Source organism: Brachypodium distachyon, chromosome 3 (genome assembly GCF_000005505.3).
Source record: "Brachypodium distachyon strain Bd21 chromosome 3, Brachypodium_distachyon_v3.0, whole genome shotgun sequence".
NCBI classification, from domain to species: Eukaryota; Viridiplantae; Streptophyta; class Magnoliopsida; order Poales; family Poaceae; genus Brachypodium; species Brachypodium distachyon.
In genome coordinates, this window is record NC_016133.3 from 40,895,135 (window position 1) to 40,923,063 (window position 27,929).

General features: G+C 48.3%; 3 protein-coding genes across 4 annotated transcripts; 1 reads left to right on the top strand and 2 right to left on the bottom strand.

Annotated features, from left to right (window-relative positions):
- Positions 1 to 1,388: 1,388 nt before the first annotated feature.
- On the bottom strand, positions 1,389 to 16,108 carry LOC100841242 (tRNA (cytosine(34)-C(5))-methyltransferase). Of its 2 annotated transcripts, none has more exons than XM_010236934.3 (15): positions 15,827 to 16,108; positions 15,365 to 15,453; positions 14,704 to 14,770; positions 14,494 to 14,609; positions 13,925 to 13,991; positions 13,759 to 13,807; positions 13,506 to 13,591; positions 13,040 to 13,272; positions 12,901 to 12,956; positions 4,315 to 4,400; positions 3,950 to 4,042; positions 3,116 to 3,458; positions 2,456 to 2,988; positions 2,114 to 2,342; positions 1,389 to 2,026 (listed from the first exon to the last, which is right to left on the bottom strand). In XM_010236934.3, the coding sequence occupies exons 1-15, from the start codon at positions 16,082 to 16,084 to the stop codon at positions 1,845 to 1,847; spliced, it is 2,487 nt and encodes an 828-aa protein (XP_010235236.1). In that variant the 5' UTR covers positions 16,085 to 16,108; the 3' UTR covers positions 1,389 to 1,844. The 2 variants fall into 2 exon arrangements, with proteins under 2 accessions (XP_010235236.1, XP_014756322.1); XM_014900836.2 differs by having other exon boundaries at positions 14,494 to 14,604; positions 15,827 to 15,880.
- Positions 16,109 to 16,459: 351 nt separating this feature from the next.
- On the bottom strand, positions 16,460 to 20,104 carry LOC100821423 (phospho-2-dehydro-3-deoxyheptonate aldolase 2, chloroplastic). Its single transcript, XM_003574616.4, has 5 exons — positions 19,591 to 20,104; positions 18,501 to 18,778; positions 17,919 to 18,195; positions 17,560 to 17,805; positions 16,460 to 16,957 (listed from the first exon to the last, which is right to left on the bottom strand). Exons 1-5 carry the CDS (start codon positions 20,011 to 20,013, stop codon positions 16,670 to 16,672), a joined length of 1,512 nt encoding a protein of 503 aa, XP_003574664.1. The 5' UTR covers positions 20,014 to 20,104; the 3' UTR covers positions 16,460 to 16,669.
- A 1,895-nt stretch (positions 20,105 to 21,999) lies between these two features.
- LOC100821729 (trihelix transcription factor ASIL1) lies at positions 22,000 to 23,609 on the top strand. Its single transcript, XM_003574617.4, has one exon. The coding sequence runs from the start codon at positions 22,357 to 22,359 to the stop codon at positions 23,344 to 23,346; it is 990 nt and encodes a 329-aa protein (XP_003574665.1). The 5' UTR covers positions 22,000 to 22,356; the 3' UTR covers positions 23,347 to 23,609.
- Positions 23,610 to 27,929: the final 4,320 nt, after the last annotated feature.

The window sequence follows — 27,929 nt, forward strand, 5'->3', positions numbered from 1 at the left end:
AAAAATACGGACCGTTTCTTTCACCGTCGTCTGTCAAACTTTCCAAACAATTGTGGGCCCTCCAAGATTGCATGTATTTTAGGCCTACTAAGCGGGTTGGCCCATTACCTGCACCGAATTAGACTGGAGCTCCGCGAGGGAATCCATCGCCAGCGGGATTGTTACGAGAGTCGAGCAACAACTCCGAATCTGACGAGAAAAAGATCGCTCCGTTGAAACACTACGGGAGTCAGAAGATGAGACCCGATCGAACACCCATTGGGCAAGGAACCGAAACCACGGCCGTCCCCTCTTCCGTTTCCCAGCCACGGCCGTCTCCTCCTAGGGCTAAATTATACGAGGAGATGGCGAATTGTTAGAAGAAGCTGATGAGACAGACTGCGAGAGAGAATGGCGGTGGCGCCTCTGGCATAGTAGAGACACGAGAAATGATGGCCGAGTGTAGAATGGGAGATGGGAGATGGCGTCTTGATGCTTTTCTTCTGTGAGCCTGACTGAGCGAGAGAGATGGCCAAACAGGCCAAGTTGATGGCTCATCGAGTCATGGGCTATTGGGCCAATTTTGCACTTGGTCTTGGTCTTTATTTATTTTTTTACAGCAGAGTTCATCCGTTAATTCTTATTGCATCAAAGAGTCCACATTTCGCTATTAAGTTCAAAGAGTTCACATATTATATAATAAAAATAATATTTATTTAATTAAAATATTAACCGGGCGACCCATCAGGTATCCATGGGTATGAATCGATACCCATACCCTACTCATGACTAATCGGGTAAGCCATCGGGTATACTCATGGGCGTAAACGTCGACCCACATCCTACCCATTTGGGTCGGATATCCGCAGGCGAGCCGCCACATTTAATACTTGCCGGTCATATAAGACGGACTCCAGTTACCACGCAGAGACATGACTACGAGAGGGCAGATAGCCATGAGGCAAATGATGTCAAGTCGTCTGAACTGCCCACAAGCCAGATCCGTCGAACAATACGAGCAGATAATTGAAAAAAAAATTACACGTGCACTGCCAGTTTATTAATTAGCCTTGATTTAATCTAATATTGATAAGCTCCTTCAGAAAACCAGCAAAATCAGAATAGCCATACTCAACAAAATAATCAAATGTCTATACTCATAAATGAACATCCAGCTGCCAAAACATAAATTTGTTGCCCCTTCTAACTATTTGTTTTAACAGGTGAAGTGAGATAGTGGAGAAAACTAAAAAAAATTAAGTGATTTCGTCTCAAAACTTCTTTGACCGGATGATGTTATATAATTTTCAGAAAGAAGTGTATTGTTCTATTTTGAGAGATTAGAATATAGAGACACAATCTTCGAAAAAAACTTTTTTAAAGGGATATTTGTGATCGTTAAAGAAGAGTTTGATGCATGTTTTGAATGTATCATTTTATTTTGTTGTTCCGTTGCAACACACGGGCATTTCAGCCAGTGAAAACAAAAGAACAAGAAAAGAAAAGTAGAGCAAGGAAAAAGCCCAAAACGCAGAAAAAGGAACATGACAAAATTGTACACTAGGCTAACACAAAGGAGGCTAGTCAAGAGGGCGTGAATGGAACCACAGCCTCTGAAGAGCCTTGGCGCCGGCGGTCATCCAGAGGCTGGCTTCGGCAAAGGATGAACTCGATATCATACAAAATCAGCAGATAACACCTTCAGATTGCTCTAAACAGCCCTTCAACATCCAGCAGCAAAATCCTGACGTACCATGCCAACTCTGTTTACTAGGCCTCGTTATCATGCAAAATCTTTTACTTCTAACCACATGTTCTGATCATCCACCTCAACGGTGTTATCACTTATCAGCTCCCTCATGTAATCAATCAATCTTGTGGTTAGAACTCTCATCTTCAACACTGAAAGCTTTGAACCCGAAGCGATATTCAAGCAGTTCCTTCCGATCGGGTGGAGAAACCAAGACAATCATAGTTGCCTTTCCTCTCCAGCAAACAATGGCAATGGCGGAGGGATCCATTGCTATGTAATCGGTATTTTGAAGCCCTGAAATATTAAAAATATTACATTACCATAAGTCCACAAGTCACGATTTCTTTCAACCTTTCAGGTGTACACAGGGCGCAATGTTACCTTCACGTAGCACTACAACACAGCATCCAGGCATCAAAGATGCAGCTTCCTGCCCAAATCTGGCATCGACGAAATGAGCAAAGTTAATGGTCCTGTATTGTAAAAGGTGCTGGAAGTCGATTGGAGACGCATATAGTATCCGCTTGCTCATGTATGGAAGGAGCAATGACAGACTCTCATAAGATAGTCTATATGCACATGAACAGCCATCTTTCGATCTATGCCTTTCCTGAAAGATGACAGAAATGGAGTTAGCTCATTGTTTAGAATTGTTTCGGATATAAATGAATATCACGAAAAGAGATTAAATAGAAGAAAAAACTGCCTAATTGAAGAACTTACAAACATCTTTACCCCAAGAGAGGCAATTTTAATCTGCTCACCAACTTGTACATTAAGTTCCAAAATTTCTTGTACTGATTTTGATATGTAGTACAGTCTCCTTGCATTATCAGTACTTCTAGTCACCAGATGGCCTTCAAGTGAAAATGATTCCTTGATGCCAAAGAACGATACTATATTTTCGATCACAGAATTATCTTTGAAAAATAGCACCGGATCAACCCCTTTCCACCTGTGTTCGTTGTGCAACTTCTTTGTTCTATGACTTCGATCACCTGATTCTGCCTGACCATATTCTACATCATCAGAAACCATTCTGACTCCAATTAAGTTGTTATCCTTTGAAGTTTCGTTGTCCATGCTTAAATGTTTCTGTTCATCGATCAATTTATCATCATCAAGAGCTTCAGTAACAGTACTATGCTGATTCATCAATTTTTTGTCAATTTCTTCTTGATGTTGTTTCGGAAGTTTCTCCATCCTGTCCGTCAAGAGTGGGTGCTCAGTTTTTCTCACCTCTATCATCTGGCTTTCTGAAAGAATTTTTGTGAATGCATTTAAGTACATCAATGATAGTGCATACCAGCAAATCTAACCACACGCAAATGTTCACGAAATGTAAAATTCAATTGTGCATAAGTAACAAAACCAGGAGATTACCCTTCAGTGGGGACACTTTATGAAGAACTGCAATGAAAAATGCCCCACCATCTTGGTCATGAGGAACAATTCTTATGCAACGATCCAGAGAGAAATTTGAGTCCACTCTACTGGAAGTGTAATCTAATCTTTTAGCGGAATCACAATTAACATTGCCTGCTGCTTCAATGTTGAAATCTCTTGAGAAGCTCGTACTGTGATTAGAATTGGCTCCGATACCATTATTCACTGTGTGGCCTTCATGGGTACTTTCACTTGAAGGAAACATGCTTGGCAATATTACATTCTTCCTATTGCGAGGAACATCTTCATGGGTCTGAAACCAAAATCCTCCGTCTTTTACCTGCAAAAGTCAAAAGAGGAAACACTGGGAAAAGCAGAATGGGAGGACAAAGTTTTGACACCTTAATATCTAATATGCAGGGTCTGCCAGTGTAAAGCAACAGTTCAACTGAACACCAAACAGAAAAGATTGCATTCAAGAATATCATAGTTAGCAGAAATAGCAGGCACCTATCTTGTGGACAGTACACATAGAAAATACAAAAATATTTTCATAAATACACAAAAAAGTTTTTTCTTGAACACGCATTGAATAGCTTGTCATTTTGTATTAGAAGAATGCTGAGAAGGCGCCAAAACTTAACATACAACACGCCAAAACCAGAACCAGGACTACCCTAGAAAACGAGCAAAACAAAGCTTGACTAAGTATAAGCGAACTAAGCTAACAATAAGGGAGAGCAAAGGAAAGAAGGCAAGCACTATCTCCTGGACAGAACACAGAAAAAAATGTCAAGAAATAAATCATGATATATGTATGCGTGCACGAACCTTCCAAGTGTTAAGTCCAGGACGGCGGACCAATTCTGGCAGCTCATTAGACACATCAAGTAGCTCAACAGAGTTTCCACTTCTACGAAGAAGCTACATGATTATGCGAAATAAGAACAAATTACAATGATAACTTATGTTATGGAACAGAATGAACTAAGAAAAATAATAATAAATTGATTCATGTAGAAAGGGTTTACAGATATCCAAGTTTTGAAATATTACATGAGAGAAATAACACACACCGAAAGAAATTGGTAGCTGCTAGTTGATCAGCATGAAAACCATCATTTGTAACATACATGAAAGCCACAGTTTAAAGGGAGAAGCTATAGTTATGGAAGTTTCTAGAATTAAATAAATACCTCAGCAACAACAGCTTCATTTTCAACAGGATTCATTGAGCAAGTTGAGTAAACCATCCTTCCACCCACTTTAAGTAAGGCAATACCTGAAACAGCAAATTAATAATTCTGGTATTACATATTATTAGTCAGAGAACTTCAACATACATGCCGCCTCAAAAGATAACCAAATTATATTCAACATCTCTTTCTGTTACACCATTCCATGAAATGAAGGACTCAAACGTATGGGTATGGGTTACCGATCCTATCGTGGAAAAAAGGACGAAAACAAATAGCCATATAATGACATTCAATTTGCATGAGATGCCTCTTTTTGCGCAGTACAGAATATATCTGACTGCACTTGGCCTTTTCTGATGGATTATGTACATGTACCTGCTCACTGTGACACTGCTCTGACCTTTTTTTTCTTCATCCACTAGTACTGAACTTGCTACTGATAATTGCTTTTCGAAAAGGAGAGAAACATGACTCCAACGGTCCGCTCCTCTGAGCGGGCGGCTCTCGCGAGCCCCTCGCGCCCGTCCCTGCCGGCCGACCTCGCCTCCAGCGTGCCCCCTGCTCCTGCTGCTCCCTTCCGGTCAGCCTCGTCTTCGCTCCATGCTGCCGAGGCCTCCAATGCCTGCGGCTCCTTCTGGCTCGATGCTGCTAAAGATGTCCAAGTGGCCTTTGACTTCCTGACACCGGTTTCCCGGCGCCCCGCCTCTGCTTCTTCGTCCAGCTCTCTCCTCCACGCCTTCAACGATCTTTGCGAGGCTGGCTACTCGGAGGCGGAGGCCTTTCAGTCCATCTGCCTGGAGGATGCGGCGCGCCGGGCAGCGGGCCTGGATTCTGCTCCTCTCCTGGCGGAGTTCCTCAAGTCTCGCCCGGAGTTTATGCTGCAGCACTCGCTCCCGGGTCCCCCTGCTGGTTCGCCGTCCTCTGCTTCACTTGTTGCCCTGTCGGATGTTTCTGCTTCCGGCCTCAGCTTCGCTCGCCGTATCTTCGCTCGACACAGACAGGCGGTTCATCCCCTCTCACGTGATGCTGCCTTCCTGCTGGTTGTCTCCTTCGGCCGGGCCGACTTTCGCCTTGACCTGCTCTCGGTGGAATCCGCGCTCAAGGCGGTTCTGGGTGCCCGTGGTTCTCTGCTTCAAGTTGTGCAGTTGGCGGATCGTGTGTGCCGTTTCTCGGTGTGCAGCAAGCACGTCGGGCTTGAGATCACAAAGCTTAGTGCCGTTTCGAACAGGCACTTCACCTGCTTCTTCCACCTGTGGAGCTTCGGCGGCCCCAACTGGCGTCGTGAGTATGCGCTCTGGCTTTCGGAAAATGAGGAGGATTGGACGCTGGTCCAGCACGCCAAGCGGTGCTCGGATAACGCCCTTCAGGCGATGGAGATCGCTGATAAGCTGGGCACGCAGCCGATCCTCAAGAAGAAGAAACGTCCTTCCCTGCGTCCCCGTTCGGGACGTCTCCGTTTTGCGGATTGTATTGCCTATGAGGCTTGTTTGGTATACTCCAAGCCCTCCGGCCCGCCGGACCCTTTGGCGCCGCTGCTCGTCGGCGGCATTGCCTGTCCGGTCCCATCTTCGTTCCTGCCGGTGCGTGGGCCCTGGCGCTTCGGTTCGACCGTTACTCCTGTTCCTTCGCCCGTTCAAGAGTTGTTGACTTCTCCTCCCAGTGCGACCGCTGTTCCGACGCCTTTGCACGCCATCGACGTGTTGCTGCATGGTTTGCCGGTGCTGGCTCCTGTTGCTTGCCCGCCGCCTGGCTCCCGCTTTTCCCTCGGTCTCCCCGGTCATGATGGCCTTTCGTCTGACAGGGGTTTGGGGCGCCGCATGCCGCCCTTGCCATCCCTTAGGCCTCTCGCTAGGCCTGCGGTCTGCTCGCGTCCCCTCCGTCGCATTTATTGTGGCGGATTGGACTTGCCTTGTGTCTTGGGCTCCAGGCCTGTTATGAGTTTCGGTTCATATTCGCGCCCCTCGCTGCGCTCCAGGGCCCCCTGGCAGAGACCTGCTCGCTGGGTGGGTATGCGGCCTCCCGGGCTGTTTAGGCGTCGCCTGCCACGTTGCTCGCCCCTCGGGTTTCTCGACGCCTTTTGGTGTACTTCGCCCGGCGTTCCTTCTCCCTTTCCAGTTAGTACTACTTCGTCCCCCCAGGCTCTCCAGCTTCTGCCGCCTAAACCCCCATCCCTCCACCTTGCTTCGGCGTTCGCTGGTCTGGTTCGGCGGCGCCTCATGGCCAACTTTGTGTTCGACCCGTCCGGCTAGGTCCCGGATGGCCTCCATTGGCTTGATGGCGGCGACGAGCAGAACCCGGAGGAGGTTCTGTACACCGGCGAGGTGCCGCGTCTCCACCACGACGATCACGCGATTGCCGTCGTCGACCCCCCGGACCAGGACCTCCAGATCCACATCCGCCAGCAAACCCTCAACGAGGTAATCAACGCCATCACCGCGCAACCTCACAACTTCGTTGTTCTTGGGTCCAATATTCATCCGTTCTGCGCCGGGGTGATTCAGCTCGCCAATGTTCTTATGAGGGACAGGTTGGTCTCTAGGCCGGGTTTCTTCCATCTTGCGGTGGGTCGGGTTCTTTATTTTCTCAGGCATGATGAGGCTCCTAATGCTAGACGCACTGAGGGGCTTCGTATGTTTTATGTCATGTTCTTGGGTTGGCCGCTGGATTTCTGTGAGGAAAGGCTCTTTCGTCAGGTTGTTTCTCGCTTTGGGGTGCCACTCAACTGGGTTGACAGACCCATGAAGGAGGCTTACATCTTGATTCGTTGTTTGGTTAAAGAGCATCTGAGAGTTCCCCGTAGTACGATTTTGGAGCAGGTCTGTCGGTATGGTGGCAGGGGCCGTTCTTGGACCATGCCTACTATGCTCTTGGATGGTGATTTGGACGGTAATCTGCCTTTCGAGGAGGAGGTGCCGGAGGGTACCAGGAATCGGCATGCCCCCCTTCCTCCCCCCCAGGCGGAGGATGGCTGGGTGCCGTGGGGTCAACCGGCCGAGGGGAATGACAATGTCCTTGTTGGTTGGCCGGTGGAGGAGCAGCAGCAACCGGAACCCCAAGTTCAGATGCCGGATTCCCCCCCTTCTCCGCTTGACCATCTCGCCCCCAACCGCCCGCTTGGTTTGAGGATCATCCGCGGGCCGGCAGCCTCTGATAGTATTAATTCTGACAGCTTTGAGCAGGTTGATCTGTGCCTTGGTCCTAGCCCGGCCCCTCGCCGTCGGGCGCTGCCTGGTATCTCTTTCAGAAGCCATGTTCGTGATTCTGGCGCGCTGAACCTGGACCTTCAGCTTGCCCGGGAGCCCTTCATCACGGAGTCAGAGCATGATATGGACTTGATTACGGATTTGGATGATGACCTTCAGTTTGCTCTCCTGGAACAGCACACCCGTACTTCTGACCCCCTTGTTGAGCCTGAGTTTGATCCTACTGATCCCTATGGCAAGAAGAGGATCCCGTTTGTGCCGGGCAACCCTAGCTGTGCCTCCTATTTGGCGGACGAGCCGATTCGTTTCTGGGGAGTGCCTGCTCCTCCTTCTGCCCAGAACTTCCAGTAGAATGCGGCTGATATGCACATTCCGGGCCTCACCCCTACGCCCACTGAGAAGTTGGATACTGGGACTGCGCCTGCTCCTCCTTCTGTTCCTGCTGATGTGGCTCCGTTGGCAGACAACATTCTGAACCTGATCAACCAGAATCAAGCTGAGGTTCTCCAGCATATCGCTCATTCCTCTGTCAAGAAGAGATGGCTCATCAGGTATCTGGGTGGTCTGGCCGATCAACAAGAGGCTCAGGAGTCTGCCAACTCCTCTCAGTTCTTGCCAATCCGAAAATTGGAGCTGCCTGCTGCTGCTGCTGCTAGTGTTCCTGCTCTGTCTCATGCCAGTGACACCATCAGGCCAAGAGGCATCGGCAGTTTCGACAGTCTACGCTCGTCGCTCCAGAACTGGGGGGCGCTCTGCTGGGGGTGATAAGGCTTCTTCCCGCCATGATGGGGTTCAAGCGATGGGCCTAGCTTCGTCGGCCCATTCAATGCCAGCCCATCCTTGTGGAAGACTCGTTTTTGAGGAGAATGTTCGTCGCAGCCCACGTCTCCGCGCCATCAGTAAGGGTTTCAAATGCGACTTCGCCGCCATGCACCGGGTCGCTTCCAGCCAGCTCCTGCATGGATCGAAGTCTGGCTCACACTCGGCCTCGAGTGGTTCTTCGCATCGCTCCATCAACCAGGCTCTTCCTGCGGATCTCCGTCAGCACCTCCAACCAGCCGCTGATGTTCAGGTGCCAGCGCCGATCCCTCTGCAGGTCCTTCGATCTACTGGGGTGTCGTTCTGTGGTCTCGCTCCTGCGGAGCTGGAGGCCAACAAGCTCAACAACAACCAAGATGTGCCCAATGTTGACACAACTGATGATTAGAAGACGTGGGGGGTCCTTTGCCCCGGGGAGGCTTCTTTTGGCCCATGTTCTGTTCCACCCTTCAGACTGCTGTAACTGCGCTTATTTTGTGTTGAACTTGTATGATTTTCCAGCCTTTGCTGTGCTTTGGCTGATGTTGCTCTACTCTTTTACTTGTTGTAATGAATAGTACGACTTCTATTACTAGGGCTTGGAACGTCCTTTGTTGGAACGTTCGTGGCATCAATGCGCCCAGTAAGCATGATGCGGTTCGTGCTCGCATTTTGGAAGGTGATTGCTCTGTGGTTTGCCTTCAGGAGACTAAAAAGGTGCATTTCGATCTTGCTTTTGTTAAGCAGCTTGCTCCTAGACGGCTGGACCATTTTTCTTTTGTGCCGGCTTCTGGTTCTCTGGGCAAATCTGGGGGGCTCATTACTATCTGGGATGGCGCGTTGTTCACCGGCACCGTCATCGACTTGCTCCCTTTCGCTCTCCATGTGCTCCTGCAATCCAACCTCTCGGCCGTCTGCTTCCATATTGTCAACATCTACGGTCCTTGCACGTCGTCTACAAGGCCTGAGTTCTTGGATTGGCTTTGCTCTTTGGACATTGGCGATGAGGATGACTTGGTCTTCCTTGGGGATTTCAATCTCTATCGTTCGCTGGAAAACCGCAACCGTCCGGGCGGCAACATTCGGGACATGAGGATGACTGGGTCTTCCTTGGGGATTTCAATCTCTATCGTTCGCTGGAAAACCGCAACCGTCCGGGCGGCAACATTCGGGACATTCTTGACTTCAACAACACCATTGCGGCCCTGGAGCTCAATGAGCTGCCTCTCATTGGCCGCGCCTTCACCTGGAGCAACATGCAGGAAGACCCGCTCTTGGAGCAAGTGGATTGGTTCTTCACCTCCAATGCGTGGATGATCAACCATCGTAACACTTCTGTGAGATCTTTGGTACGTGCTACTTCTGATCATGTCCCCTGTGGTGGTTAGCATTGCCTCTTCGATCCCCAAGCCGTCCGTCTTTCGTTTTGAGAATTATTGGGTTCATATGCCGGGTTTCCTCGATGTGGTGACCACTTTCTGGAATTTGCCTGTCCGTGCCAATTCCTTGGCCGGCCGGGTGGTGGCGCGCCTTACCTGGAGCAAGCGTTCGCCTCACTTGGAGGTTTGGATTTGCAACAGTGAGATGGTGATCATTGAATTGGACTGTCTGGAAGAGCTCCGTCCGCTTGTCACCCATGAGTTCAATTTCAGGAGTTTACTCAAGGCCCACGTCGCTCGTCTCAGATATCTGAAGATCATTTGGAAACAGCGGTGTTCTATCAGATGGGCCAAACTGGGTGACGAATGCACTAAGTTCTTTCACGCTTGGGCCACCAAAGCCCATCGCCACAACGTTGTTCCTCCGATCCGTGGGCCTGATGGTCTTCTTGCGGATTCGCATCAGTCCAAGGCCCATGCCCTCTGGTTGACCTTTCGGGACAGGCTGGGCCATGCTGATCCGCGTTCCTTGGCGCCGGAAATTGCTGGGCTCATTCCCCATTTCCCTGGGCTGGAGGCCTTGTCTGCGCCGTTCTCTCATGAAGAAATCGACGCCGCTGTTAAACTCCGCCCGTCTGATCGTGCCCCGGGTCCGGATGGTTTCAATGGTTTGTTCTTCAAGGCTTGCTGGCATATCATCAAATCAGATATTTATGAAATGTGCAATGAGTTTTACAATCACAATGTCAGCTTGAGATGTCTCGATGCCTCCTTTATCATTCTCATTCCTAAGGTGCTGGCTCCGAAATCGGTGAATGATTTTCGACCCATCTCCTTGCTCAACACCTGCATGAAATTGATCGGCAAGATGTTGTCCCTCAGACTGCAGCAAGTCATCTTGAATATTGTTCACATCAACGAGTATGGGTTCCTCAAGAGTAGATCCATCCAAGACTGCCTTGCCTGGACTTTGGAATACATTCATCAGTGCAAGCAATCGCACCGGGAGGTGGTGGTTATCAAGCTGGATTTTGAAAAAGCTTTTGACCTTGTTGATCATTCGGCCATTCTTGTTATCCTTCAGTCTATGGGTTTTGATCACAGATGGCTGGGTTGGATTGAGAATCTTGCGTCGGGCTCCTCTTCGATCTTGCTCAATGGTGTTCCCGGCAAACAATTTGACTGTCTTAGGGGGGTGCGTCAGGGTGACCCTCTCTCCCCCCTTCTCTTTGTGCTCGCTGCGGACTTGCTCCAGATTATCATCAACCACGCCTTCAGACTGAATCTACTTGGCCTTCCCATCCCCAATGGTGACGAGTAGTTCCCGATTGTGCAGTACGCTGATGACACACTCATCATCATGCAGGCCTCTAGTTTGCAACTCCTTTGCCTCAAAGCGTTGCTACAAACCTTTTACCAAGCGACTGGGTTGCGCGTGAACTTCTCTAAATCTTGCCTGATCCCCATCAACATTTCTGATTCTGATCACAGAGCTGAGGTTTTAGCGGGCACGCTTGGTTGCTCCATTGGCAAATTCCCTTTCACTTATCTTGGCTTGCCGGTGGGCACTGCTCGCCCCAAGATTAGGGATCTCATGCCCATTATCGATCGCAGGCTTGCTTCTTGCTCCTCCTTCCTCTCTTTTGGGGGCCGGCTGTAGGTTGTGAAATCGGTCTTCTCTGCACTTCCTGCCTTTGCTCTCAGTGTCTTCAAAGTGCGAGAAGGTTTCAAGGAAGCGGTGGACAAGCATCGCAGAATCGCCCTTTGGAATAAATCTGAGATTACTAGAAAATGTAAGGCTCTGGAGGCTCAAATGGTCAAATTTCTGCACAAGTTCTATAACCAGATGGACATTCCTTGGGTTAAGTTGATTTGGTCTTCCCATTACCAGCATGCTCTCCCTATGCCAAATCATGAGGTGGGCTCCTTCTGGTGGAGGGATTTAGTTCATTTGATTCAGCCTTATAAAGATGTGGTTAAGGCCTTGCCGGGGTCAGGTGTCTCCATTGCTTTCTGGCTCGATGAATGGGACGTTGCCCCTCTCCGCAACCAATTTCCGCAGGCTTACTCGTTTGCCCTCGACAAAGACATTTCATTTCAGGAGTTTGTGAACGCTGAGGACCCCTTTGGTCTGTTTGCTCTGCCCCTTTCTGCCCTGGCCTTCCAAGAACTTCAGGACATTCTTCGCATCACTGCTTCTCTGCATCTGGTGCCACAAGACAAGGATCTCTGGATGTGCCGTTGGGGATCCACGGCCTTCTCCTCAAGGCGTTACTATCAGCTCTGCTTCCCCAGGATGCAAGGCACTAGCTCGTCTGAGTGGATTTGGAAGAACAAGTGTATTCCCAAGATAAAGAGTTTTAATTGGCTGCTTAATTGTGACAAGACTCAACACTAGGGACATGATGGATCAGAGGAACTGCAACAGGGATGGGCTGCTCGCTTGTGTGCTTTGTAATGCCAACGCTAGGGAGGCCAGGGACCATCTCTTCTTCAATTGTTCTTTCAGCAACAGCTGCTGGGAGCGTCTTGGCATCGTTTGGGCTGGAAGGGACCCTGGTTCCTCTGTTGGAAACCGGCTCCCTCTGGTCAAGAACTCAGTAGCGCCTATCATCCACCGAGAAGTCTTTCTCTCCGCGGCCTGGGAACTGTGGAAATGTAGAAATGATCTCATCTTCAACAATGTTACTCCTTCGGTCAATAGCTGGCTAGCTAGATTTCGCCTTTCCATCCTTTCTCAAAGTTGTAGATTTAACACTGGGGCTAAGGAGGCTCTTCGGACCTGGTTGATCTCAGTTGCCTCGGTCCCTTGAGTAGGCGCTCCTTCCCCTTCTCTCCTTTTGTCCCCCCCCCCCCCCCCTAACTTGCTTGTTCTTGTGTTCTATATATCTCATTAAAAGTAGAAGTAAATAGTTAGAATAATTAGATGGCAACATGACAGGATCAAAGATCAGACAGCAAACATGACACAAGCAACACACACTACAGAAATAACTGTTCCAGAGGAATTCTCCAAAAAATTCCTAAGTAGAAAGGTGACTATATGCTCAGGTTCATGAAATAGTTCATAACATATAACTAAGACTAATTGAATCATGGTGATACCTTGGGTTGCAAAGAAGATATCAACACCTCTCTTACCATAAGCAAGATAACAAACCAGCGTGTGACGTACTAATATTAGGTTTGATACAAATCCTTACCACGCATAGCAATATTTACTTGGAGAAGATGAATTTCATTCCCCGTACTTGAGTTCCTGGAAAGTTGACAGATTGTGACCCTGGGGGAAGAAAAAGGGAAGGAAACAATAGGCGAATGGAATAAAGTTTCAACTCTTACCACTTTCTCCACATATCATGACCTTTACGGATAGTCCCATCACCACTACAGGGGACATCACAAAGTACTCGGTCGAATTCTAACCCTTGTGGTTTGCCGTGATCCATTGCAAGAGAACAACTGGGGAAGTTTTGTGCTTCATGGTTTGTCACTATCAGGTTGGCAGTGCACATTCTCTTTGTATTATGGATGAGGAGATCACATCTTTGCACTTTGAAATCGTTAGCTATGACCTAATCACACTCCCGCAAAGGAAAGGAAAAGGTATAACTATTTTTTTAGGCCAAGGAAAAAGGTATAACTAGAGCTTTCATTTCTGAAAACAATCTGGGGATTATAACAAGTGTTGTAGTAGATATATGTACCAAACTAGTTACTGTCAAATAATGTAACTAAAGTTCCTTCTCTGTAAATCAGCAGAAGTTATAAGCTTGTAGTGATCTACGTGATAGATGGTGATATATACCAGTGCTCTTGGAAGTAGACCTTGCTCTTTTGATTGATGAATCATTTCAAGTATCTGGAAAGTTTTAGATCCTGGAGCAGCACACACTACACAAGATAAATAGATATATAAATATCTGCAAGGCTATATACACGAGTTATTTTGTCTTCCCATCAAATCTAGGATTCCCTAGATCCAGTGATAATTTAAAAGTCAACTTGTATGAGTGCACAGGATATTTATCATAGTGGACAAGAGTAATAGACTAACATACTGTCGAGAACATGGTGATCAGGTTGTACATTCAGAAATAAGGGTGGCACCTGCAGAAATTATTTGAATTATGGAAACACAGCATTATGTATATGGCTATGAGATACTAAGATAAATAATAGTCAAGGTAAAAATAGTACATAAGCTAATCGGTAAGAATTGCTCACCATGCTAACAGCCTCTTGCCTAGTTATGTTACCAACCTCACTCCCGTGCTTTAGGAACTCATGAAAACTGGAATATATAAATGATTGAATCAAAAGAGTGCCCTAATCAAAAGTACAACAAGGTTGCAACAAAGTATAACAATGATTTGGATATGAAATAAATAAATAAGTTGGGATAACACAATGTTGTCAAGTGATGAAACTGAGCTCTTCCCTAAATTTACACAATTCAGTAAGCAACCTCAATTTTTACAAAAAGAGTACTGATGTGCTGCATAATCTGAAAATCCATAATTATTCAGCAAAATTACTTTCAGTTAGCACACTAAAATCACCCAAGAGGTTGCATGAAATGAATAATAAAGGCCCAAACGAAATGTATGGCAAGTTTTGCTTCATAAGGATGGCATAAGAATTTTAAAGCAAAGCATGGATAAGAATGTTGCAGAATTTGAAGATATATATTTGGCGAATGGAGAGCTTTGGTCATAACGTGGAGGCAGATGATTACATAAATAACATGTCATCAGAAACATTCTTTTTAAGTACTTCATGCTAGAGTTGATTACCTCTCAAGTGCCTGATTTTTTCTCAGTTGCTTCCGAGAGAACTTCAAATGCCATGCAAGATTGCCTGGATACCAAGGCAAGGGACTAATAGCATCTTCTACATGTTCATCACTAACCTTTGCAAATAGTTTTAGTTAAGAAATACATCGTAAAATGTCAAGGGGTAGCATTAGCATTAATTGAAAGTGTATAGATCAAGCAAGAGGCAACCTCACTCTCCAAGGATCCCCTGAAGTCATTTTCTAATTTAGAGAAAATGTCTCTCCAAAATCGACAGCTGAAAAAGGAAAGGAAAACTCAGCTTATTCAAGAAGAATTGATCCGAAGAATGAATTTATATGCTGCTGCATCAATTCAAGCATACAGAAGTAATAGTAGCCTGAGAAAAGAGCATGATATTGCCTAGTAAATAATCTTTGATTATAAGCCAAGTTATAGTTTTTTCGTTACATTCTTTAGAAATTCTTCACTCGGTAAAGCGTAATGACACTGGGAGTTACTGCTCTAGAACTAAGTCAATTTTCAGAGAGTGGCAATTAATGTGACAGTTTGTGCATATTAGTAACTGAAATGGATCACGAGTTCACCACCAGAATTTCTCTCTTCTATAGAGCATAGTCTATGAAAGAAAACATATGACTGCATGTGAATTACATGTGAACCACACTATACAATTTTTGGGAAGGAGCTACACATTTTTAGGAATGAGAAGGCAGGGGAATAAGCAAAACTGGATCCAGTCCAAGACTCCAAATGCACATATAACAAGCAATACTTATTTATGTTAAGAATGTGGAAGTAGTAAAATCAAAAGAAGGCCAAGGTGGTAACTGGTAAGTGCATCATATCATTTCAGAGAAACCAGCATCACCTAGCATTGATCCTAAACGTCGCCGGTAATGGTCTCCGAAGCACACTCATGAAGGCATCCCACTCCTCCTCACGAACGATTCGCTGCTCCTGCAAGCGATAATAAACATGCACGCAGGCCTTAAGGATCAACATTTGAATGGAATTCCTCAGAGCGTCAGAACGCACATTCCCACAAAATCCTTTCGTAAACAACTTTGTAGTTCAAACAAAGTCACCACCTACAGGTAGCGCATCACAGAGGAATGACAGATACAGTTTATAGTTTTATACAGAGGTCGTAGTGAAAATCAGTGATACGAAGTTACGAACACAATCACCACCATTGCAACAACCAAAAAGTAGCTCGAATTTCGACACCCCTCACACAGTCACACTCCGATGCACTTCGAAACGCACCAGACAGAATTGATAAGAACTGGAAGCGGCGCGCAACGTATGGCTGAGCAAGCAGGAGTCCCACCTTGTAGTACTCCTCGAAGGAAGCGTTCTCGAGAGGCGGCGGCTGCGACGAGGCGTTGGCCTCGCTGCGGGCGGCGGCGGGCGCGGGGATACGAAAAGGAGAATGGGGATCGCGCCTCCAGAGGATCTCGAGGGGCTGCGTGAAGTAGCGGCGCTGCGCGTGGCCGCGCTTCCTGTTGCCCCCGATGTAGCGCTTCCTCTGCCCTCCGGCGACGACGAGGTGGCGGAGCGCGACGGGCGCCCTGAGAGCTACTCCCATCTTTGCTGCTCGGTGTTTGTGGGGATTGTGGGGGTACGAATGGATGGCGGATTTGGGGTTTTAGCCGTTTTAACTTTTAGATTCACGTCCCAAGAAAACAAACTCAAATCTACAAGAGGAGTTTGCTGTAAAAAAATAAGTAGAAAAATATAGTACTCCGTAGGAGTTTCACATTAGCCTGGTATTAATCCTCGAAGATGTCAGCTTGAAAGGCAACCGAGGCTTGAAGGCTGAACATATTCTGTGGCTACTTCAAGGTTACACCATCCTCCAATTAACCGTGCAAAACGTTACGATCCGTGTCCCACCAGCAGGAGGATTATTTGTACAATTAATATGGATCGGGAGTAATTAACTTTGTGGACGGTGGATCTCTACTACCAATTGCACCATTTCACCTTCACCAGTTCACCTCAACTAATTGAGGTGAACTTGCATTGTTTATTTATATGACAGGGAAAATCAAGATGTTCTCTTGTTTACCATTACATAACAGACAGGCAACAGGAAAATTGCACGGCATGTCCATGAAGTTGATACTTTTCTTTTCTCTTTGACTAATTACTAGAGTTTACAGTGCCCCTTTCAGAGTCCCATGGATGATGGAATGGTGCCCGGCTGGTTGTCCAATGCCCACGAGGCGGCCCTTCTTCTTCTGAGGCGCTCGGCGATGATGAACACCAGCTCCAGCGACTGTGAGGCATTGAGCCTCGGGTCACAGTGCGTGTGGTAGCGAGAGCTCAGATCATCGAACGTCACCGTGCGTGACCCGCCGATGCACTCCGTCACGTTTTGCCCGGTCATCTCCAGATGCACCCCTCCTGGGTGGCTCCCTTCTTGCTCGTGGACATCAAAGAATGCGCGCACCTCAGCCTGGTTCCAGGAACAGAATAATTCAATTTAGTGTATCAATTGCATTTTGCATAGAAGTTAAAGCTTGTCTAGTACTTCTTACAAGGACTGAGCCATAGGCCTGTAGCAGTGAAAAATCAACTTCTATCCTATCCCATGGCTGCTAACTGATAGTGATTTTCAAATGGACCATTGATTGACCGAACTACTAGAGCAAACCAATTGCAGTGAAATGGGCTGGGATATTCAGGGAAGATCCCGATGTCCATCAAAGAGCTTCAGATTAGGACAATGGGTCTTTCTCAATCACTTTCAAGTGCTCCTTTTTTCAAGAATGGCGTGCTTCAATTGCATGAATGATCATTGACATCAAAATGGCAAGAAAATACCTATAATGTTGTCCCTTTTTCTTTAGAAACCAGAACCGCTATTTGGATAAGGCGAAAAGCTATGTTGCAAAAAATAAGTTGGGCAAGTTAAAACCATGAAACATTCCCTTGCCACACTTATTCACTAAATATAGTTCCTCAGAATGAGACTACTCGCTAATCACTAGTTCACTACCAAGAAGTAATAGGACGAGCAAATACTGAGAAACAGGGCTATATGAGAAAAACAATTACCAAAATTTTGTCGAAGGAGCGAGTCTTGAGGCCACAAGGGGCCTTCATCGTGTTCCCGTGCATTGGGTCAGTTACCCATGTTACTATCTGGCCAGCACCACGAACAGCACGTATGAGGTGGGGGAGTTTCACTCTCATGTTTTCAGGTCCCATTCTCGTAATGATAGTTATTCTTCCTGGCCTGTTTTCGGGATTCAAGATATCAATCAATTTCACAAGTTCTTTTGGGTCCATTTTGTCGCTAACCTGCATTTAATTAGATCAGAAAGGGTAAATTATTTTAAGTAGTGTGAATTGCTTCACTCTTCAGATACATTATGACTATGAGTCATGACAGTTTCCAAAATTTTAGAAGTTACCTTGATACCCAAAGGGTTGGCAATGCCTCGGAGGAACTCCACATGGGCACCATCCAACTGACGGGTTCGCTCTCCAGCCCATAGGAAGTGGGCCGAACAGTCATAGTAGAGGCCAGATGTGGAATCCTCACGAGTAAGTGCCTGCTCGTAGGGAAGAAGAAGGCATTCATGTGATGTCCAGAATTCTGTTGTTGTCATTATTGGGTGATCTACAGTGAGCCCAGCAGCTGACATGAACCCCAAAGCCTCGTCAACTCGATGAGCCAACTCCATGTACCTATTCAACGTTGTACACAAGTCAACCATGAAATGCCACATTTGATCTTGCAGTGCGGACTGCTGAATATATATGGCTGACAATGAAAATAACAAGATGCCCAGCTACAGAATATAGTTAAAAAAATATGTTAACAGTTAGTTAACCAATAATATTCCCAGACTAGTTGGTCACTGATATTACCAAACTAACTGCATGATAAAATTCATATGTGCACGAGTAATTGCTCTTTTCTTTTTGCATGAATCGATCAGTTTCAGAAGGAAGTACTAGAAATGGGAAAGTAAGTAGTTCGAGGTAGCCACCTATCACCCTGTTCGCAATGCTCTGTGAAGTCAAGGTTCCACTGTGTTACCCTCTGCATTGCAGCATAACCTCCTGTGGCAAATGCCCGCAGCAAATTCAGTGTTGCTGCAGACTGTGAGTATGCCCTGATCATGCGCTGTGGATCTGGCACTCTTGACTTCTCATCAAATACATCCCCATTGATATTGTCTCCTCTGTAGCTTGGCAACTTCACTCCATCCCTCTCTTCAAAACCATCTGACCTTGGCTTTGCAAATTGACCTGCCATTCTTCCTACCTACACATTCCATGTAACACAATAAGTAATGTTGCTTGTTTGATCATTGGTCTGTTCTGCAGTAGTTCATGGTGAGGGGTGCACGTCAGTAGGGCTCTGGGAGGCTGATGATCATCACCTCTAAAGCCTTCAGTCATATGGAAGGATAGGTGCCTCTGTGGTTATTTATAGTCTGGCAGATGATAGTGCTTCCTGTTTGTTGTTTGCAGCGTTTCTGCAGTTTGAATGTTGTGGAGCTTGGTCATCTTAGTGGGTTATTCTGTTCCCACACCAAATCTGCCTTTTTTGTGTAGCTGTCTGTCGGCTTGTAATGATCTTCTAGTATGATTCGTTAAATTCAATTACAGTTTATATTCCTTTTCTTTTGCGGGTAAAATTACAGTTTATATTCCTTTACAGGAGTGAACAATGTCTGAGTCTGATAACAAAACTGAAATGGAACTGGGAAACAAGTGTAAATAGTTAAACAGTGTCATGATCAGATGTAGGCTTTATGTAATTCATCAGCGCTCTAATTGTAAAAAGGGAACAAGTACAAGCAAAGTCCAGCGCAAGTCAGATAGGAGAAGGGTTTCTGGACTTCCAAAGTGAGACATGAGAAACAGAGCACAAACGCAACTGAAGCAGACTCCTGCTTCCCAGAGAAATTATAACATAATTGCAATTAATCAGCAAAATATGTGAAATAGAAATTTCTAAAAATATGACACTTTTTTGCTCATAACTCACACAGTGCCCGGAAAACGTACAACTGAACATTAGAAAGGAAACTACTCCTACTACGTAGCTAAAGTTCCGGGGGCGTTTTATACCTTGATTATAGGCATCTGTCCACCGAACATGAGCACGACGGACATCTGCAGGAGGACACGGAAGGTGTCCCGGATGTTGTTGGCGTTGAACTCCTTGAAGCTCTCGGCGCAGTCGCCGCCCTGGAGAAGGAACGCGCGACCGAGAGCGGCATCCGCGAGCCGCTCCTCCAGTTTGCGCGCCTCCCCTGCGAAGACGATCGGCGGGAACGACTCCACCGTCCGCAGCACCTCGTCCAGCCCGGCCTTGTCCGGGTACTCCGGCTGCTGCAGCGCAGGCCGCGCCCGCCAGCTCCCCGGCGCCCACTGGCTCGGCGCCGCGCGCACCGCGTGCGCGCGGATGAGCCCGCCGCGCCGCGCCGGGGCGAGCGCCGGGGAAGGGAGGAGTGGGTTGCGCACGGCGGCGGCGGGTGGCGCGAGGGGCATTTTGGGGAATGGAACTGCAGCAGCCTGCCTGCAGGGGTTTTCGGTTCGGATGGGGGGCACGGATGAATGGACGCCGGAGCACGCAGGAGGGTTCTCGAAGAGTTAGGTGGCTCCGGGTGTTGAATATTTGGCGGTCTTTTGCCGTTTCCAGGGTCGGTTACTCGGTTTTCGTTTGGAATATTTCGTTTGGTGACTAAGTCAAATGTAGTAAAAACGCTTTCGTTTTTCAGATTTCTTTTGTTTTTAGCCGCCAACTGGTGAACACGACTACACGAGGCACAGATCTATAAATATTACTCACGTTTGTATTGAGTGTGTCCTCACGTTTGTAAATTTCAAACACCAAATTTGATCATGTCTTGTGGAGTAGAACCTTCCATAACTTTGTCGTTCCACTATGAGGTGGTTATCAAAAGGATTTTTTGCGTTGTTCGTGCCTTTGGAACGAACCTCGGTTAGGAGTTGAAAAATTAATTATAATACGAAGTATTTTTTTTAATATTTTTTTCACCAAATAATACACTTAAATAGTTTTGGGTTAATTCATGGCCCCTTAAACGTGGAGTTTTGGATAAAATATCTAGATTAGTAGTGTGTCTTATTTTGGAATCAAGAACACTTGATTGTTTTGGAACCAACGAGTCTCGAACAAACGTCACTTACACGCCACCCCAATTCGTAACTGATTTGGAATTATCTTTAGTCACGGAGTACACGCCTTTCGACGCGGTATCAGTTTCTATCCCATTCTTTTTGCCTCCCCCTCCCTCTTCCGCCTCCCCCCCGCGCAGAATGCATCTTCATCGTCAACAAACGCATAGTAGAACTCTGCTCTGCTTGATAGGCCGTACAACTAGCCACTTAGACCCATGGACGAAGGAATTGTGCTCGCCTTGCCAATATATCGCCATCCGTCATCGCCACAATCACCTTTGCCCTTTGCTGAAAAGTATATTCCTTCGGTGAAGGTATGGAAGATATCGCTTATTTCCGATGGTAGAGTAGTTGATACAATCATGATTCCAATCTTTGATTTGAAATTCAACACTGGCACATGTTAATTTTTTATGTGGTAGCGAATCGATGGGATGGAATCCATATATTTGGTTGAAGGTGAACAATAGTGATTTTTTTTGGCCTCCAAACAAAGTGCCTTTTTTAGGGGCACCAACGCTTTAGATATGGATAGGGTAGACTTACCTAGATCAAGAGCAAGTAATAATGTTTCTATTTGTATAGCATAAAATAACGATGCAACGTGCGGAGAAGAGGAAAGTAGTGATTAGATGTCTCGGCCCCCTTCGAATACACGTGTCTCGCCTCGGTTATCCATAAGAGACGCTAGCGGTAGCTCATCGAGTATCGTCTCAACATCACCCAGCGAACTTTACCTTGCTGACATAAAAGAAGGGAATGGGGTATTATCGTAATATTATATCTTTGGGAAATAATGTACAAGTAATAATCTTTTATATTTGAGGGGAGATGATATGATGCTAAAGTATATAGTCATGTATTTTTTTAGTCATGTATTTTTTAGTGTGGGGTAAAGATGGTATCCATGTAACAAATTATGTTTGGATTATTGTGTTTTCAGTAGCAGAAAAAAATAGTACTCCTATTAATTGTCTCAAATTTGTCCAAATATTAATCGTCTCAAATTTGTCAAAATATGGATGTAAGTCTAAATACATGTAATATTTGGACAACTAATTCCATCTAAACGTTTTTTATGCATAGATACATCATGTTTGGACAAATTTGAGACAATTAATATGGATTGGAGGGAGTATTTAGTAGAGTCTAAACAAGCCCAAGTCTCAAGAGTGCCCAGCAACGTCACGTCTGCGTTTGGCACGGCAGAAAGCCAACGTGCCACGGCCCACGAAAAACGGCCAGAGATCCATTCTAAGTTTCCAACGTGCCACACCAAGCCCGTGCGTGCAGCGCAAATGCACCCGACGCCAGCCTCTCTTCCGCGGCACGCGACCGACGCTGAGCCGCTCCCACAGCAGCACAGCAGAGCACGTAGGGAGAGGGCCGCGCTGCGCTGCGCTGGTGGCGTAGCGGCGCACGGGACCAGTGGGTGGCCGCGCCACCCACCACCACCACCGCGTTCCACGTGATCCGCACCACCACCGCCCGCCCGCGGCCGATGGATGGCCCAACTCCTGAACCCAGAAAAACCGAACCGCCCCCCACCACCACCACCCATACTACCCCTCCTCTCCTCGCCCTTATCCCCCCACCCGAATCCGCCTCCACCGCCGCCGCCGCCTCCATTTATTCCACCCCTCCTCCCAGATCTAGATCTGACCAGTTAACCAATCTCTCTCGCAGCCGATGGATTCCGACGACCCGCGCCACGACCTGCGCGGCCGGGCCCCTGCCCCTGCCCTGCCCGGTGCCAGCGGGGGCGCGACGACGAAGAAGAGCGGGCCGGGGCAGCCCTGGTCGCACGCGGAGACGATGCACCTCCTCGACGTCTACGAGGACCGCTGGAACAAGCTGCGGCGGGGGCAGCTCAAGGCGCAGCAGTGGGAGGACGTGGCGGCCGAGACCACGGCCCGCTGCGTCGCCAGCGGCGCCGGCGCCGGCCAGCGCAAGACGGGCACGCAGTGCCGCCACAAGCTCGAGAAGCTCCGCAAGCGGTACCGCGCCGAGGCCGCCCGCCCCGTCGCCTCGCTCTGGCCCTTCTTCCGCCGCATGGACCAGCTCGAGCGCGGCCCGCGCGCCGCACTCTCCCCGCCCGCCGCCGCGTCCGACGACGAGGGGGAGGAGGAGGAGGAGGAAGAGGAAGAAGGGGAAGAAGATGATGAAGACGAGGAAGGGCAGCGGCAGGTGGAGGAGCCGGAACTCGTCCCGCGGAACAGCAAGAGCATCAACGGCATCCTCCGGGACGGCGGCGGCGGGTTCAGGGGCTTCACCTCCCGCCCGCCGCAGCCACAGCAACCGCCGCCGCCGTCGCCTTGTCTGACGCTGTCCAACGCGCCTCCGCGGAAGCGGGTCGCCTACGAGGCGTTCCAGGCCCAGGCGGCCGCGGACAGGGTGAAGGCAGAGGAGGCTCAGGCCGACCGCTCCGGTGCCGTGGCCCACGGGCCGTTCTCGGACGTGCTGAGGGACTTCGGCGAGGGGCTCATGCGGCTGGAGCGGCGGCGCATGGATGTGCAGTGGGAGATCGAGCGCGGGTGGAAGGAGGTCGAGGCCCGCCACAGCAGGATGCTCCAGGACGCCCAGCGGAGGATTCAGGACACCATAGCCGCCGTCGCCGCGTCGGCCTCGGGGAAGAAGGCCAGGAGGGACCATGGCAGCAGCGGGGACGACGACTTGTAGCAAATCGATCGCCGGGGCACAGGTTGAAGCTGCTTGCTATTCGTCCTGGTCTTGTTCTTCATCCTCTGCTCAGGGTGTGTTTAGCAGTGGTATCGTGTACTTACTTGCAGTAGCTAGTAATTTGACAGTCTCTTGTTAATTGTTATGCTGTGCCTCTGACAGACAATGTCATGGTCAAGACTAATGTAGTGGCTAATTTAGCACTAGTACTACATCCGTGTTTCTGCAGCAATTTTAATATGGTTTGCTTGTGTACTGTGGAAGCTGACAAGTGCACCTGACAAATGAGTACTAGTGCATATACTCCTATATCTCTTCCAGACCTGGGAGTTGACAATTGCAACCTGGGCAGCTGATGCTCTGATGATCACTCACACTGGTCTTCTTATCCCTTTTCGAAGCTCCTTTCCCGTGACCCTGTGGCTCACTCTGAGCAATCTTTTACGATGATATAGATAGACTCGAGCACAGCCACAGAGGATTGCTGGTACTATGCGCATATCACCATATCTTGGAGAGAGCTCACTGGATTTACCTTTAGCAAACCAGAAAAGGTTGAAAGGCATGTGCCGCAGTAATATACCAGTAGCATTTGATTAACTAAGGAGTTTGTGGTTAGCTCAAGCGTTCCAACACTTTTTACTACACGTGTTACAAAACCAAATTCTTTTTTAAGGAAACTACGGCGGGCAAAAGCCAGCCTGCACATTGATTATTAAAACTTGGAGTTTATGTACAAAAGAGGGGGGCGAGGAATATACAATACGGAAAAACAATTACAGTCTCCGAGCGAGGTGGGACAAGGTAACGGCCCAATCCGTTAGAATGTTTTTTTGAGATTGTGAGGAGCATCTGGAGGACCAGAGGCGGAGCTCGTCGGCGCAGCGGTGGATAGCAAGATGAATCTGCTCGTACTGGTGTTGAAAGACCATGGAGTTGCGCCGATTCCAAATATTCCAGAGAAGTGAGATGATGACCGTGCACCTGACCTTGTCAGGAGCGTGGCTCTCCTATAAGCCAGCGATGGAGTCGCAGGAAGCCGGGTGTGGGTGGAGAGCTTGAAGTTGGTCCCAAGCCGGCCGAATGGAGTTGCAGTGGATGAGCATGTGAACCGTGGTTTCTCGTTGATCGTAGAAAGGGCATAAGTCTGAAGTGGCGATGCCTCGCCGGAATCGTCGGTCGTTGGTGAAGAGCCTATTTCGCAGCGCAAGCCAGATGAAGATCCGGCAGCGGTTGGTGGCAAAATTCTTCCAGACGGCGTGGACCAGCGGAAAAATCGGCCGCTCTACGAAGGCAGAGGAGTATGTCGACCTGGTAGAGAGAGCTTTTCCGTCCATCCGACCTTGCCGGAGGTCAGGTACCTGCAAGTTCAAGATAACAGAAGCCAAGAAGGTTTGCAGAATGCCAAGTTCTTGTTGCGCCGCAGCCGACAGCCTAGGGCGAAAAATAACCAAGCTAGGGATGTAGGTGATAGAGATGTTAGGGCGAATGGTGTGGGAGAAAAGAGCTGGTAAGCGGGAAGCGAGCGTGGAGTCGCCAGTCCACCAGTCGAGCCAAAAAGCAGTCGACGTGCCATCGCCGATTGAGACTTTAGTGATGGAACGGAAGAAGTCTAGGCCAGAGGTGAGGTCCTTCCAAACAATGGAGTCCATTGCATTAACATTGCCGAGATCCCTAAGGGGGCCCCACCCGTAAGTGGAGGAGAATCTGATTTGCCAAGGGGTCCCGTTCGGAGTGTGAACTTTTGCAAGGTGCTTTAGCAGGAGGCAGATATTCTGGGTTCGGAGACATTTAAATCCTAAGCCCCCCTTATCCTGAGGGGAACAAACCTCGTCCCAAGCGACTTTACGGCTCCCGCCATTTGTTCGCTCTTCCCCCGTCCAAAAAAAGGCGCGAGAGCGTTTGTCAATTTCTAGAAGCGTCCCTTTAGGCAGAAGCATGGCACCCATCGCGTAAGAAGGCATAGCTCTCAGGGCGGTTTTAACAAGAGTGGCCCGCCCACCAATGGAAAGCATTTTTCCTTTCCAACCAGCAAGGCGCTTATCAACCTTAGCAATGATCGGGCGGAAGGACGAAAGACCGAGCTTGTGAGTGGCGAGAGGGAGTCCGAGATAAGTCTGAGGAAAGGAGGAGACCCGACAACCAAGGGAGGAAGCCATCGCAGAAGCAACCTCCGGATCAACATGAATAGGAGCGAAAGTGCTTTTGTGGAAGTTGATTTGCAACCCGGTGGCCAAGGAGAAGTCTCGCAGAATACGCTTAAGATTAAGGACGTGACTAAGATCGGCCAGCATTATGATTAGGGTGTCATTGGCATATTGAAGGACGGGGCAAGGGAGAGAGTCGTCCAGGGGATGAGCAATAAGATTGTTTGCCGACGCGTCGAGGATAAGATGTTGAAGCACATTGGCAACAATGATGAACAGAAAGGGGGATAATGGGTCGCCCTGTCTTAAACCCCTTTTGCATTGGATCCATGGCCCCGGAACCCCGTTGAGCAGAACCGCAGACTGACCGGTGGAGTTAAGATCGCGAACCCAATTACACCATCTGTCGGGAAAGCCCTTGGCACGAAGGATACTGTCGAGGGCCACCTAGGAGATGGAGTCAAAGGCCTTGGAGAAATCAAGTTTAAGTGCCACGGCGGGGGTTTTCCTCTTATTGCACGTTTGAACCAAATCGGCAGCATAGATGAAGTTCTAAAAAATACTCCGACCTTGCAGAAACCCCATCTGGTCATGGTGAACAAGGCATGGCATGGACGGACATTGCCGAAGGGCCATGGCTTTGGACAGGAGTTTAAGACAGCAATTTTGAAGAGATACCGGCCTAAATTGATCAGGGGAGGAACCCCCTGCTTCTTTGGAAGAAGAACGATAAACGCTTTATTGATGCTCCGTAAGTCCGCCGAATGGGAGAAGAAATCTGAGAAAAGCTGGAGCAGGTCAACCTTGGCAAGGTCATAGAATTTTCTGAAAAAAGCAGGCCCGAACCCGTCAAGCCCCGGGCTCGAATTACAATCCATGGTCAGTATACTGCGCTTGATTTCCTCAACAGAGAAGGGGCGCGAGAGGTCCGAAGCCTGTCCAGAAGAAATCCGAGAGGAGGAAACCAGAGAATCAAGTTCAAAATGGAAGGAGGATTCCCCGGGATTGCCGATGATGTTGGAGAAGAAGGCCCGCAAGGCATTTTGCTTCGCGGAATGGGAAAAAATAGTTTGGCCATCAACGTCTAGTGCTTTGATCTGGTTTTTCCGAAGGCGCATGGAGGCGGTCATGTGAAAGAAGGAAGAGTTTTCGTCCCCGAGTCGACAGTCTTTAAGCTTCGCGCGCTGCCTCCAGTAAGTAGCGATGGCCGCGTTGTGCCGGTGAAGAATCTGCTTCACCTCCGCCCATAAGGAAAACTCGAGGCCGGTCAGAACCCGGGCTTCCTCAATCTTATCTAGGAAAGAGATGACGGTGAGATAATTCTTGGCAATGGTTTGAGGGGATCTAGTACGACGAATCCATTTTCTGGTTTCTTCTCGAACGCGTTTGAGCCTACGGCAGAGGAGGCCCGGCTGTCCCCTAGAATGATTGTTGTGGCCGAAGGAGTTCCAGATATGAGAAACGAGGTGACCGAAAGGGAGGCTGTAGAGGAGGTGGTTGTTGAACCGAAAGATGCAGGGTTAGGAACTCCGGTGGCGGCGGAAAGAATAAGAGGGACGTGATCAGAGGCGGTACGTGCAAGGAAGGTGGTTGTGGTATCCGGGAACATTGAGCTCCAATCAAGATTGACTAGGGCGCGGTCCAACCGAACGAGGATAGGGGATTCTTGTTGGTTGGACCAGGTGAAAGACCGACCGAGAAGAGGAATTTCTTGCAGGTGATGCGAGTGGATAAAATCGGAGAAACTGGCAGCCTCGACATGGTTGAAATTCGTGTTAGATCGCTCATAGGACCGCAGCGTAAGGTTGAAATCCCCGATCGCAGCCAACGGCCCATTAACGTTGCTTGCAACAGAACCGAGTTCGTCGAGGAAGGCAAGCTTCTGGGCCGGCTCGCAAGGCCCATAAATATTTGAGATCGAAAAGGAAAGGTCACTAGCCCGAGAAGAGAAGGAACAAGTAAGAGCAAAAGAACCTTGCGACGATAAGGAATAGGTCCAGTCGCAGTCGTTCCACGCGGTGAGGACCCCCCCTGAGGAGCCGGAGGAAGGCAGAAAGAAGAAGGAGCGGCAAGAAGGTGGGAGGAAGGTCGCAGCCTTGAAAAGAGGGACGTCCGAGAGTTTAGTCTCTTGGAGACAAATAATGGAAGGAGAGGAGGAAGAAAGGGCAACTTTCACATCCGTGTATTTAGCTGGGCGGCCGAGACCCCGGACATTCCAAAAAACGATGGAAGTTTTACTAATCATGGAACGAAGTGCACACCAAAAACGAACCGGGTCCAGGCCTAGCTCTACCGAAGTAGCGGGCCGCAACATGGCTATTCTAAAGCACTCGAAAAGGCCGAGACAATGGCCAACAGAAAGGTAGCAGTACAATAAGCAGAAGGAGGTAGCGAAGGCTACGGAACAAGCGCTGGCGTACAACATCAACCCGCGCG